General features: G+C 42.4%; 1 protein-coding gene across 2 annotated transcripts; it reads left to right on the top strand.

The window, feature by feature from the left end:
- Positions 1-1,625: 1,625 nt before the first annotated feature.
- On the top strand, positions 1,626-12,964 carry hmg20a (high mobility group 20A). Of its 2 annotated transcripts, XM_076733487.1 has the most exons (9): positions 1,626-1,704; positions 4,011-4,100; positions 4,242-4,451; positions 5,816-5,948; positions 6,924-6,961; positions 8,238-8,313; positions 9,042-9,257; positions 10,891-11,023; positions 11,326-12,964. In XM_076733487.1, exons 2-9 carry the CDS (start codon positions 4,035-4,037, stop codon positions 11,327-11,329), a joined length of 876 nt encoding a protein of 291 aa, XP_076589602.1. In that variant the 5' UTR covers positions 1,626-1,704; positions 4,011-4,034; the 3' UTR covers positions 11,330-12,964. The 2 variants fall into 2 exon arrangements, with proteins under 2 accessions (XP_076589602.1, XP_076589603.1); XM_076733488.1 differs by lacking the exon at positions 11,326-12,964 and having other exon boundaries at positions 1,633-1,704; positions 10,891-11,027.
- The last annotated feature ends 361 nt before the right edge of the window (positions 12,965-13,325 follow it).

Consider the following 13,325-nt stretch of genomic DNA (forward strand, 5'->3'; position numbering starts at 1 on the left):
TGAACAGGCTGGTTGTGTATGTGACTCTGTCAGGAAATGTGGAACATTTTTTTCCAACTGCAAACTACTTAAGAGGAAACAAAAGATGTTAAAGGGTTTAATCACATAAATTGTGGTTAGCCTCTTCAGAGCTGGTATGTTTATACTGAAAGGTTTGTTATTTCTTGACGCTTCCTTCAGAGAAACTTTAGACCCTGCTTTGGAAAACTATGGGAAAACATTTCCCGTAGATCGTATTGATCTGCTCATCTGCAAGATATAGAAAATTTGAGGAGCATTGTAAACTAAATGTCTTGAGTTTGTTTGTGACTTTACTCTGGATGTTCCCAACCTGCGTGTAATGAGCCTGAGAATTGGGTTGGATTAACTCTGGATACTTGTGATGAGATTGCAATCAAAGTTTCAATTAGACCGCAGCTACTGTTGGGTTACTTCCGCCTGGTGCTGATTTGATCTGTTAATTTGGAATTAGAGTATTAGTCTTCTCTCTCTCTCTCAGTTTCTAGCTCTCAAGTTAGGGGAGGTTTTCCGGGTTGGGACCTTCATTATTACTCTTGTGTATTCTGCCCACGAAAGGACATGAATGTGTTTCTGAATTATCTGTTTGGACAGGCCATATTAGCCCACAGAGACGCGGCCGCGCTGAAAGGGACGGTTCCCGCGAGCAGTAGAGCAGAGTTTGTGTATTTTTCTCAAATGAATACAACTGTTTATCAATGCATGGGGGATACTCAGTGCAATATGATGATCTGATTGTTCGTAGAAGTTGATTGTACCCCAGGGTTGCCAGCACTGTAATTATTGCTGCTGGTGAGTTGCGTGTATGTGTGTGGGGCCGGCAGAGCTAAGATACTCACTCAGTTGCTGTGAGAGGAGAAGACACTGAAATAAGAGGTGATGGCAGCATTACAAGTTGCAGCTGCTACAAAGGCAGGGTTGCCCTACAAAGCACAAAAAAAAAAAAAAAAAAATTGAAAGCGAGCCAGCTCTGCTGCCAGCATCATTTTGTCTGAATGACCTACAAAAATCCAAAGTAGATGAAAGATTTCCTCATCCTCATCCAGTTAATACTTACAAGCCCTGATGTGTAGCCTACTTGTATGTCTGATAAATAAAGCCTCATTTTGTCAAGGGAATTAACTGAAAATGTTGGACATAGGTTTAAGAAGTGTAATACGTTAGATGAACAGTAGGGGGAAGCAACGCCCCGAATGACATTCTCAAACGTACACGAAGAGAAGGTGAGCACAGAATTAGACTGTGTAGAGCAGCTTGCCAGTCTAGAGACGGCATTAATTTGCCTTTTCTTTGTGTTTGTGTCCACTGACGTTTGAAGATATACGATGACGAACCTATTTTTCTAATATAGCTGGTTTTGCTGTGTACCTGGTGTATTGTGTGTGTGTCTGTGTGAGCTGAATCTTGTCTAGTTATAGTAAACATATAACATTTCTTATCATTTCCCAGAGTTCAGTGTTTGTGTGATTCGATGTATTTCCTCGCAATCCTCACATCTGACAAAGCACAAACATAAATCTGATAAATATATTAAAACATACAGGCAGAAATAACAGCCTTTTGCAAGGCAGTGTAACCTTAGATGCTTGTCTATCCGGTATGATTCTATGCAGAGTCTGCTGTATTGTTTTGATTAGGAAAATCATTTAGACAGGTCAATTACAGCAACGGATTACGTTATCTAAGGTTTGTTCATTGTCTGGTTTTACTATATACACGCTAGATATTTCTTTTAAGGATGTCTCTGATGGTATCTTGACAAGTAAGCATAACGAAAGCAGAACGTTAGCTGTCCTTCTGCTAGTTCACAGCTTGCTAACGATAGCAAGCGGCACAGCTAGCTAGTAATTAGCTCAACAGTCAAATATGCTAACGTTAGACCATTGTTTCTGATACCGATAAGTTCAATGTAACTGTGACTTTTAAGGTTAACGTTAGTCGTCATGATAAACAGACATTCAGCGGTCGTGCAGCGATAGTTCGTGGTGTTTAAAACCGCGTTTCATATACCGTTGCTGTTAGCATCATCGTTAGCCTGTGTGAGAGAACATAACTGACGCTAGCCAGTAACAGTGCCAGCTGGCCATACGGCTTGTATGAATTTTGACAACATTTCATTTTAACGTTACATATAACCAGCTGAAATAAATGTGATATTGATCACGCGCTGGCCAGTGTGACGATATTTGAACATAGTGACCACAGCACTTTCTTACATGAAGGTAAGTTAACATTAGCTTGTCATTAACAGTAATGTTAGCCGACGCTTCCAACACCGCTTCAGTGCTCATACTGAAGCATACGTGCCACACATCACAGAAAACGCCAAGAGCTAACAGAACAATTTGTTGTAGTATTCAATGCTATTTAGTTATTTTTAGGGTTGAAAAACTTAGGGATAACCCGGTTCTAAGTCTAGGGTGGCCCTGGTCCCCTTGTAGCGAGGTTAACTTGGCCTCAGTCATAGTTTGGAATAATGTAGTTTAAATACTCTTATGTACAGTTGTTATAATATAACAACTTATTATTTAAATGTGCATGGTGGTATTTTCTAGGTTTCAAAAAAAAAGTTTCCACCGTGTAAAAAGTTACACTTGGAAACCTCACACTTTGTCACACATGGTGTAATGTTAGATTATTCAGTACAGGGAAAACTCCATGCAGTTTGTATTTGAATCATGCATGTCGTGCTTTCATCCAGCAGAGGGCACTGCAGTATAGAGTTTATTCCTAAGGCTCGTCAAGAAGCTCAGAGAGATCAATACAGTCATTTTTATGCTCTTTGTTAGCTTTTGTTTTTGTTGCATGGCCTCGTCATCTTAAAGCCCTGCTTGCAAGTTCCTGCATGTAGAGTTTGTCCTCGGTCGAGTGAGCTTTACAGAACAGGTGACAGACAGACCGCGCTCCCCTTGTTTGGCAGTGTCTGTGATGAAGGCATTTGTTGTTAATAAGAGCCGATTTCAGGCATCACAGAAGTGTTTGACTGAAAAATCCTGCTTACTTCAACTGTCGGGGGAATTTCCCCAACATATTCTCTTCCAAAATGGACTTTTTGATGGTAACTGGCTAATTCCTCTGTGACTTCTCCCAGTTTTTAGTGGCGGGGGGAGGGGGCAGAAACCACATCAGGGATATAGAGGGTCACTACCCACATAGTGGTTTGGAAGAGATCCGAGGTTAAAACACAATGATATTGTACCTATTTTCAAAGCTAAACCTGGGCTGTTTGCCCACAAGTACTGTGGGTCAGCATATTTTTAATTTGGTGTTCTCAATTATATTTGTTCCTTTAAAAAACATATGTGACCTTTCTTTTTGTTTGTTTTTTCAAGTAGTTTTAAGAGTCAAAATATTGTAATTTCAAGGTAGGATTTAACACGAGCAAACAGATCTTCTAACAATGATGTTTGGACTACCAACTCTTCGACCAGAAGTTCAGCCAGGGAACTTTTCTTAACAAAAAGCTGTTTGGCCTGTAGGCATTATTCTCTTATCTCTAATTGCGAGGCAGTACCGTAACACTACTTCCGTCTGTTGAAAATAGGCTACATTAAGGTCTGAGGAGTGGAGATGATGTGTTTTTTTAAATTGCTTGCTCAATAGTGATTGATAGCAGTAAGACATTTCTATGAGAGGAAATGTGGCCGGCCAAGAGGAGGTTTGGAGCCAAGACTGGGAGGAGTTTGGATGAAAAGCAGAAAAGGCAATACCCCTGCAGAAGGAGCAGTCTGCTCTCGATTTCCTTGCTGGGCAGCATCCCTGGTGACAATGCTCCACGCCTCAGTCTCGCCCTGTCTGAAAATGTTTAACCCACCAATATGTGCCCCCATTTTTTTTTTTTTTTTTTTATTTGGCTTCCCCAAATTGCAGAAGACTTACTTAATCAATCACTGACCACTCCAGGTCACACATTCATACCAGTTAGGTTTGTAGCCCGTACCGTGCAGGCATTAGACGTTTCCTTTTCTGAATCTCCCACCGGTTTCTTCCAGGTGTCCACTGTAGTCGTAGAAGTCATGGATGAGCAGACCGGCTCTCCTGGAGCCAACGCCGAAAACAACAGCCAGAGAAATGGAGATGAGGTAAGAGCTGAACACGTGGATATCAAATGACATATTTTTCAGGTTTTTCCGATTCAAACTCCAAGAATGTCCTGCCAGTGTATATCACGGGGAATTGCTACCTGAACCTTCAAAACATATCTGTTTTTGTTATCTTTGCAGAAGCCCCGACGTGGCAGCTGGACCAAGGGGAGGAAGAGGAAGAAGCCAATGAAGGACAGCAATGCACCTAAGGCCCCCCTAACGGGCTACGTTCGCTTCATGAACGACAGACGGGAGCAGCTACGGGCGGAGCGTCCAGACGTGCCCTTTCCAGAGATTACGAGGATGCTGGGCAACGAGTGGAGCAAGCTGCCCCCCGAGGAGAAGCAGGTCAGTGAAGAAGTTCCAGACAGGATTACACACTGGAACTCAACTGTGAGGAAAACTGTGTCGATGTTCTGCATTTCTTTCCTTTACGTGCTGTATGTTGCTCTGTTTAAGATGATCTGCAAAGTGCTTAAAGTCCTAAGTATTCATATAGATTCGTGCAGAAATAGTGAATAAGCAGGGTGATCCAGGCTTTGAGGAAGCAGTGGTCAAAAGTAAACAGACCAGAGGCTGCAGCAGCATGCAGAAAAATCTGTTGAGGTTTTTGATTAGCAGGGTGGTGGATTTTTAATTGTCATTGCTTTTGGCTTTCAGCAGTTGGACCAACAGTGGCCCAAAGGACTGGACTGAAATATTCATCTGCAACATGCCAACACGTGCAACACTTAAGACTGTCCCCAGCCAGATTTAACACTCTGTCTGTTTTTCACTGTGCACAAAGGGAGTGTTGGAACAAAAGCCTGTGGGGTCCACAGTGTCAGTGTGTTGAAGCTGACAAAGCACTGACTTACACATGCTGTGCTTGGTAGCTGTTTGACACCCCTTTACAGATATTATTGCCGTATTTTGGTCGCATCTTGTATTGTATCCTAGTTATGCCCTCAACTGTGATGCAAGAATAGCGGGAAGCAATAACAATGGATAAAGCTGCTTGGTGAGAGAGACATTATGACTGTCGTGTTCAGGCAGTGCCAGTCCGCTGAAAAAATACCAGTTATACCACTGTGCTTCTACCAGGGAAAAAGATACCCTCCTTAAAACATGCCAGGACATGGATCCACAGAATCCTAATCGGCTTCAGCTGCTTTTAAGTTACGTCAACATCTCATTAATGAGTCTGAACGAAGTCATATTTATTTTATGACGTGAAATTCTGTCTTTTAGAAACCTTTAATGGATCATTTTTAAACTGTGCATTTAACATAATGCCAGAATCAGTACATCAGATGTCATTTAACAAACTTTCTTGGCTTTGTTTGTTAGCAAAACGCCTCATGTGCTGAGGTAGCACAGGTAGCCTCACTGCTGATTTGTACCACGTTATTGTTTCACACAGAGTTTAAAGCTTAAACCGATACAGCAGCATCATGGGACAAGGTCTTTGCATAAACATGGTCTTATTAGTGTTTCCTCTCATTTCTAAACTAATTGTATTAAAAGATGCATTTTTCATTCCAAGATTTGAGGTTCTTAATATTGGAAATGACTGATTTTTGTCTTTTGAAAGGAACTAATCCTGATTAGGAGTAATTATTCCCACTCCTCATTGTACCGTCTCACCCACAATCCTCATTCAGCCTGTTTGGCCAAATCTCATTTCTCTCCTTTTTGGCTGCTCTTCTCACCTTTCTTTCTTCTCCCTGCAGCGGTACTTGGATGAGGCAGAGCGAGATAAGGAGCGCTACATGCGGGAGCTGGAGAAGTACCAGAAGACAGAGGCCTACAAGCATTTCACCAGGAAGGTCCAGGAGAAGCAGAAGGGCAAACGGCACCGGGGAGGTGAGATCTGGTTAGAAACGCAGCGTCAAGCACCGACACTAGCCAGTCTGGAATTTAGCCCGCCGTTATTTTGAGGCACTGTTTAATAAGTAGTTGGCAAATCACAGGCTCTATATGTCAGATGGCATTTGCAGAAACCAGGTATTATGTTTGGTGGAGAATTCCTACCTCGACTGGTTGACTTGTGAATGAATGAATCTGTAATGAATGTCATACAATGCACTAATCAGTCAGAGCGTTATATGATTATGGTTGTGTCTGTTTTCTTTTTACAATTCTTATTCATACATAAATAAATATTGGAGGTTTCAATGGTTTTGAGCACAAAGTTGCTCATGAGAAAGGCATCAAACCTCGAAATGAGCTGCTTTGTGACTCAGAGAAGACGACACTGGTTTGTTAGGAAACTCCTGATGCTTCTGTGTTGCTGCTTAAACTTCAAATAGGATGTCAGTAGATCATGGCACAAACAGACAAACCTAATTTCACAATAGGCTGCTCATCCTAAAAATATCTGCAATATTTTACTACAGAATTTGATTAAATTCCATTATTAGCTCAATCATTGTTTCCTTTGCTCGGTTGATGGAAATGTGGAAAGAAAATGAGACACTTTCAAGTTTGGAGTAGCAGTTCAGGTTATGAGTTCAACTGGAGGCCAGAGGAGCCGTTGCTGAACTCACACAACACATGGTCCGCATTATTTGTTCCTATTATGTTACTGCGGATAAGTCTCAGTTTAAATGCTCAAAGTGCTGATGACATAAACAGCTCTGCCTCGGCAGAAACTTTTGAGAGAAGTCAAACGGCTCTGCCAACGGTCTCATTTCGGATGATTCACAATAGCGACGGCAGAGACGTGATTTTTTTTTGATTACTTTGATTCATCCAGTCAGTTCACGGTGTAGTAAAGGTACGCTGCGCTGGGGGAAAACATGAATCATCTGCTGTCTTTATTCTTTCCTTCCTTTCCAGATGGTGGGCACCAGGTCGCCAATGAGGCTCTTCACGAGGTCAGTAACTCTTTCCTGCCCGATCACACTCACAGTCACCTTGTTTAAGAAGTAAATATCATCTGTAATTAAGTGAAGAACCCCACATCTAACTATGACTATTGTGAGGCGTATCAACATATCAAGGGGACAGTGGAAGACACACATTCCACATACACTCAGCATTCGCTTTAGACAGAAGTGTATGCAGTGTTGAACTGTAGAAAGGTGGGACAGACTGTCAGAGCACCACATCCAAGTGTTCAGCAGAATAAATACAAGTCTCATTGTGTGTGTGTGTGTGTGTGTGTGTGTGTGTGTGTGTGTGACAGTGAAATGAGAGAAGATCTTCCCTGGTTTAGCCGTGAGTGAATCCTGCTGTCGTTTGTTTGACTGTGCTTATGAAAAATGTCACGGTGACCTTTAACTTCCAGACACATGAAGTTTCCTGCCTCGTAGGGAAGTGCGACTACAGAAACAAATAGATTCACGTGGTCGGAGCTGGAGTGCAGCAACACACTGGGCGCACGAGTTTAGTTCAAATGACAGTGTCCTCACAATATCTGCAGAACTGCTCAGCATGAATCGTAAAGGCTGGTTCTGAGTCTGAAACATTTCCCGTCAAAAACTCTCAAAAATGTGAACAGGTCACTTACTTCATTCATTATGAGTGTGTGTTATCGTGGCCAGAGTGTGTTAGAGTCTCCCTCCTCTTGCGCTACACTTGAAGTGCCTATTGTTGCATCACTAAAGCCGTGTTAATCCGCTTTGGTGTGTTTGTGTTTGTGATCCAAACGCTTGACTTTATGTGTAATTCATTTTTATTAAGTTCTGCGTGTAATTAAGAGGTTTCCTGTGTAAGCCTGATAGTGTACCCCTGAAGGGTCGTAGCCAAGGTGACTATCGACATCAGCATTCCTGTGGGAATGCCAGTGTTTCTCCTGTGGAAGTCAAAGCACGCAGGATTCAGCATAAAGCGTTCTTTCAGAGGAGGGAATGAGTGAAATCTGCTCTGTTTTTTTTGCTGCTATTGTGAAACACATTATTGTTGCAAATGGATTGCAAACCTTCTCAGGGACTTTGATATCTTGGCAGCACTGTTGATGAAATTACTTCTCCTTCCTCATTTCTTAAACTCTATCACTGTATTTCCCCTGTGGCCAGGTATGAAATCAATTACCCGCCCACCTACTGCCCAGCTAGATAAACGACCCCCTCTCGCTGTCAGTCTGTGTGGCCAAACGTTTCCACTCTTCAGCTCATCTCCTTCCCTCTTACTGTCTCTGGCTTTCAACAGAAGGATGCAGAAGGGAAGGACAGAACTGTGTTTGACATACCAATCTTCACAGAGGAGTTTCTCAACCACAGCAAAGGTAAAGAGCTCGAACACATCCGGCTGTCTCGCTGAGAAACACATTATAGTCGGTGTGCTGCGACTTTTTTAACCCTCCATTTGTCTGTTTCCAAACACATTCCTCTGCTACCTCAAGAGAACTTTGTTTTCTAGTGCTCCATCATCCCGGAATAGTTTCACAGTCCACTGAACTTAGCGACGCCCTGAACTTAAAAGGAACACACCTCTCTCAGCACATAAAAAATTGATGATGGCACCAACTGTTGTGTCTCGCTGGATCGTCTTTCTGGACTTCTTATGTGATCCACATGGGTTTCAGTGCCTCTATCCCCTGTCACACATACGGTCTGTCACTGAAATGCTCAGGAACATTTCCTGCATGGGGTCATGTGTGAGTAGGAGCAGGGATCGATATTCAGGGAAATCTGCACCGCCACTTTCCAACCTCAAGACCTGCTAACATTTCAGGGAAAATGCCGACACGCCTGTATTGTGAATGAAAGCAGTAACGTTGCAGAGACAAGCACGTAGAAGGGGTTAGGTGCATCTGACGAAAGGTGCTTTCCTGTGGAGTGAGCAAACCAATCACAAGACTCCGCTGATGGCATCTGCGCATGTGTGAAATGATGCAAGATGGGAATGTTCCTGAATGTAGCTGCATTTATGTTCAGTAAAAATCACGAGTGGTGCCTGTAAGGATGTCCCAGTAATCGGTCGTAGTAAGTGTGTTTGCGTGTTCCTCCGCAGCACGTGAAGCTGAGATGCGACAGCTACGTAAGACCAACATGGAGTATGAAGAGCGCAACGCAGCACTGCAGAAACACGTGGAGAGCATGCGCGGCGCCGTGGAGAGGCTAGAGGGCGACGTGATGCAAGAGAGGGGACGCAACGGGCTCCTCCACCAACACCTGGAGACCCTGCGCCAGGCGCTCACCTCCAGCTTCTCCTCCGTACCTCTGCCCGGTGAGAACCAATCATTTCTGTGAGAATCCCAGCTCCAAACGCACGACAAAAAGTCCACGTAACAAGTAAATTAGTCTCAAAATCCTGCTTTTTTAGACAAAATGATCTTGTGTTTTTCTTTACTTTCAATAAAAATAAGACAAATGACTCAGCACTATCCCAGATGACTAAGTCAGCGTTTCTGCAGCCTCATAAGTTTGTCAGATATTTGCTGATAAAGAGTTCTCATCTCTTCTATTACGACAGTAGACTTGGACCATTAATTTTGGGGGATCTTGGACAAAAATGAAATATACTCCTTTATTAATCAATATTCTGCTGTGTGTGGAAAAATAACATGATTTTGCTTTGCTCTTATTTCTGAGAGCGTGCAGTGTGGCTGTGGACTTTACATTTGCTGACATTGATCAATGCACATTATAAACCACTATTGACTTGATATCCCATACCAGTAATCCATCCCTAGACACAAACACAAATGCTGTAGTAAGCTATTGGTTCCAGAGTCATAGTTTAAGGTGGTGAGACATAAATAATGACGTAGGTGTGCTCATACACCCACGGTGTATTTACTGTGCTTTGAACTCCAGCGTCTCTCCTCCTGCAGAGATCTATACTTAAACAGATTGTACAGTGGAAGCACCTGCTGTTCCTTCATAGACTGGCCGTGCACGTCAGGCTCTGAAGCCTTCTTCGGCTTGTGGTCCTTCTCTGTTCACACTTGTTTTATGCTCATGCAGAGCCGGAGCTGAGCTCACATGCACGGGTCTTCTGCAGTTTTCTCCACAGCTGTTTGAAGTTCACTCACTCAAACAGCACAAACTGACACAACAGCGCTGGAATTGTTTCATAAGAGCTTGACAGTGAAAGAAAGCGACAATAAATGAATAAATGGTAACGTCAAAGCTTCTTGTGAGTGTAAGCATGTTTACCTGTGACCTCAGTGGTTCTCTCAGTAGTTGTTCCCATTTCCATTAATAAACTCACTTTAGCTAGGTTAAATAGAAGTGTTAACTTGAGCCACTAGGCTCAATCTTCTTTATTTCTATGTTTCTAGACTTTTTTTTGCAGCTCTCACAGTCTTGATGGTTTTGATAACATTGTTTTGACACATTTGAACTACAACAACCCTCGGAATAAAAAAGCCAGAAATATCAGGGCTGATGATTGCTCTTGTCTGCTGCCAGCAAGGCTCTTTGACTCTCTGACCCAGTCTGGAGACATCCTTTGATGCTCCTTGCAGCGAAAACATCAGCAGTGACGAGCCGTGGCCGCCGTTGTTGTTCTCGGATCAGTCATGTTCTGATTGGTGTTGTCATGTAGTGATTTCTGCCCTTGGCGTTCAGTGGTCACCCCCGCCACCACTTAGTCGATGTCCAAACATGAAATAGCTGGAAACATAAAGGCTGATTAAAGCAGTAGTTAGGAAGACTTCAAAAGAATTAAAAAGCGTTAGTTAAATATGAAAGACAAGGTTTCAGTTGCAGCCTAATGCTGTTGTCCATGGATGGACATATGTAGCAGCTAATAATGTGCATCCTTTAAAGGTTTGTCTTGTCCTATGAACATGTCCCACTTTAAAAACAATCACAAGGCTCTTCATTGCTGACATCACGTACTTGTCGCCATGCAGCCAGTGGAGAGACGCCCACTCTTGACACCATTGACTCCTACATGAAGAAGCTCCACAGCATCATTGTCAGTAACCCCCAAGAACACGAGACTCTCATCAACACCGTGAGAGACGTGGTCAACCGCCTGGACAGGTAGGAGCCGCTCTGTTTGGACTTTAGTAGAATTCAGAGTTGCATCTGATGGCTTTGGGTTATCACCACTTGTTTATTTGTAATTGGCTGGTGAGTGAAATGTAAACAATAACAACAACTACAAGTCACAAGTTAGCAGTGCCTAAAAGGAGACGTCTGTCTCAGTTTCACCAGTGTCCGAAAATTTTTAAGACGGATTCATTCGTCTAATTGGCAATTTCACCTCAAAGTCCATTTATTCAAGAGCTTGTTTAGTTGTTTTGAGCAGAATTACGAGTGTCTTCTGCTGTCTTTTGCCCTAGATAATTGGACCAAGTCCAACGGATTTGATGGATTGAGATTCACAGTGACATTCAGTGGATGCGGCTCCTTGGCGGCGGTGAATCTCCTCGTCGATCCGTCATCCCAATTGATTTCAAAACATCTTTTATTACTCTGCTAAGGTGACGTAGGTGAAGGTGATGTAGCTTCTCATATTTATTTATTGTTTTTTTTACATTTTGTTCATACTTTATTGATATAGCTGTAGTTTGTTTTATAAAGGAATGAGATGGGAGGACATGAAACGGTTCTCTGTCACTCGTTGCTCCTGTTCTGTCTTCACCGTCCATTTATAGCAAATGCTTCCACGACAATATCTAAATCATTATCAACCATGTTCTGATCAAAGAAAAACGTGTCAGTGAGTTTGTATTTATCACATCCAAGAGATGCTGTTGAGCCGACTTTCTTTTTTCGTGCTCTGTTGAAGAGAAATGTGCCATTTATTTTCCCTGTGTGAAAAAGTGTTTGTGTTTTCAATAAACGTATTTACATCATGTGAGTTTGTTTGGATAGGTTCGCGACATGCTGGGAATATGTTGGCATTGAAATGAAAATCAGTCGGCACCAGTGCCCTAGATTCCTTTTCTCAGCTCATTCAGTCGATGTCAAAGTTGGTGCAGTTTATATAACAGCTGCTGATAAGTGCTGAAACGATCTGTCTTTGATGATGTGTCTAAAATTTTTAACCCCGGTTTTGATTTGGTGCATTATGCAGAGCTGTTGACTTCTAACAGCCTAGTTTTTAAATCAATCTGCTATATAGAATAGAACTCTATGGCTAATCTGCTGCAATATAACGCTGTTTGAAAATGTGCCCTGTCAGCGCCTGTCCTTATTACAGGAGGCGGGGAGTCAAAAAGATTTTGATTGGTTAAGTTAATTGAGCCGCTCTGCTGTAATTTACTGGAATCTGGAAAAGGAGGCAGAATGACTTCGCCCTCCGTGGCTCGTACGCAGGCACCGAGCTGCACACAGCTTCAGGAGAAAATAACCTACTGTATCATGTTTGAGCATTTTCCCCACTCATCGTCTTTTTAGTCCAGAGGAGAACAAATGAGGAACAAAATGACTGTAGATGAGTCTGCCATGAATCCCTTTTAGTAAATCTAATTTATAGTACGAATTGCTTTGACATTTTAAATATGTTCCTCTTCCTACGATCAGGAGCTTTCCAATTAGCTCGGCTCTGAACTGTGAAGTTGCTAACAAAGTACTGTATTTGTTTCTCACTTGATATTATGAGTTCTTCCTGTTTCCATTCACTGATGCCCATTTCCTCTTTGCCAGCTGAGACTTCCTGTCGACAATGGCCGCATGTGTTACAGTGTTAAATCCAACAATGAGCCCAGCAGATGTTCTGTTCCCACAGGAGAGCATGCCGGTTTATACAGTGAACTAATAATACACAGTCGCTGACTGCTGTGATGCTGATTGTGGACAGTGGGGGAATCTCTGTTTCTGTTTTACATGCACGCTGCAAAGGTCCATCTCTCCTGTGCCATATGAAATGTGCCATGGAAATCTGAAATTTACAACCTAGAAGCTGATCAGATGCTGCCTTGTTTTGATAGTAACTTCATTTTATTAAAGGAAAACGAGCAATAGATTTGCCCTTACAAAAAAAAAACAAAAAAAAAAAGGTTGGACAAATCTGTACTTTGTCAAGAGTCCACAGCTATGCTAGTGTGTCTGTGATGTGGCGTCAACATGCTAACATGTTAACAAGGACCATGTTAACACAGTCATGTTTAGGTATACTGTTTATCATGTTCATCCTTTTAGTTTATGTGTTAGCATGCTAACATAGCACCATACACACAGGGTAGAGCTGAGGATGATGGACTGTTTCTAATTTTGCAGACATTTGTTCATAAACCAAAGTATCGTACAAATGAAAAGTTTTACCTTATGATAGAAATCAGCATCAATCAATACATCATCTGGCAACTATGAATGTCCAGAGTTTGCTCCACTCTAA

This window comes from Chaetodon auriga, chromosome 6 (genome assembly GCF_051107435.1).
Source record: "Chaetodon auriga isolate fChaAug3 chromosome 6, fChaAug3.hap1, whole genome shotgun sequence".
Lineage (NCBI taxonomy): Eukaryota > Metazoa > Chordata > Actinopteri > Chaetodontiformes > Chaetodontidae > Chaetodon > Chaetodon auriga.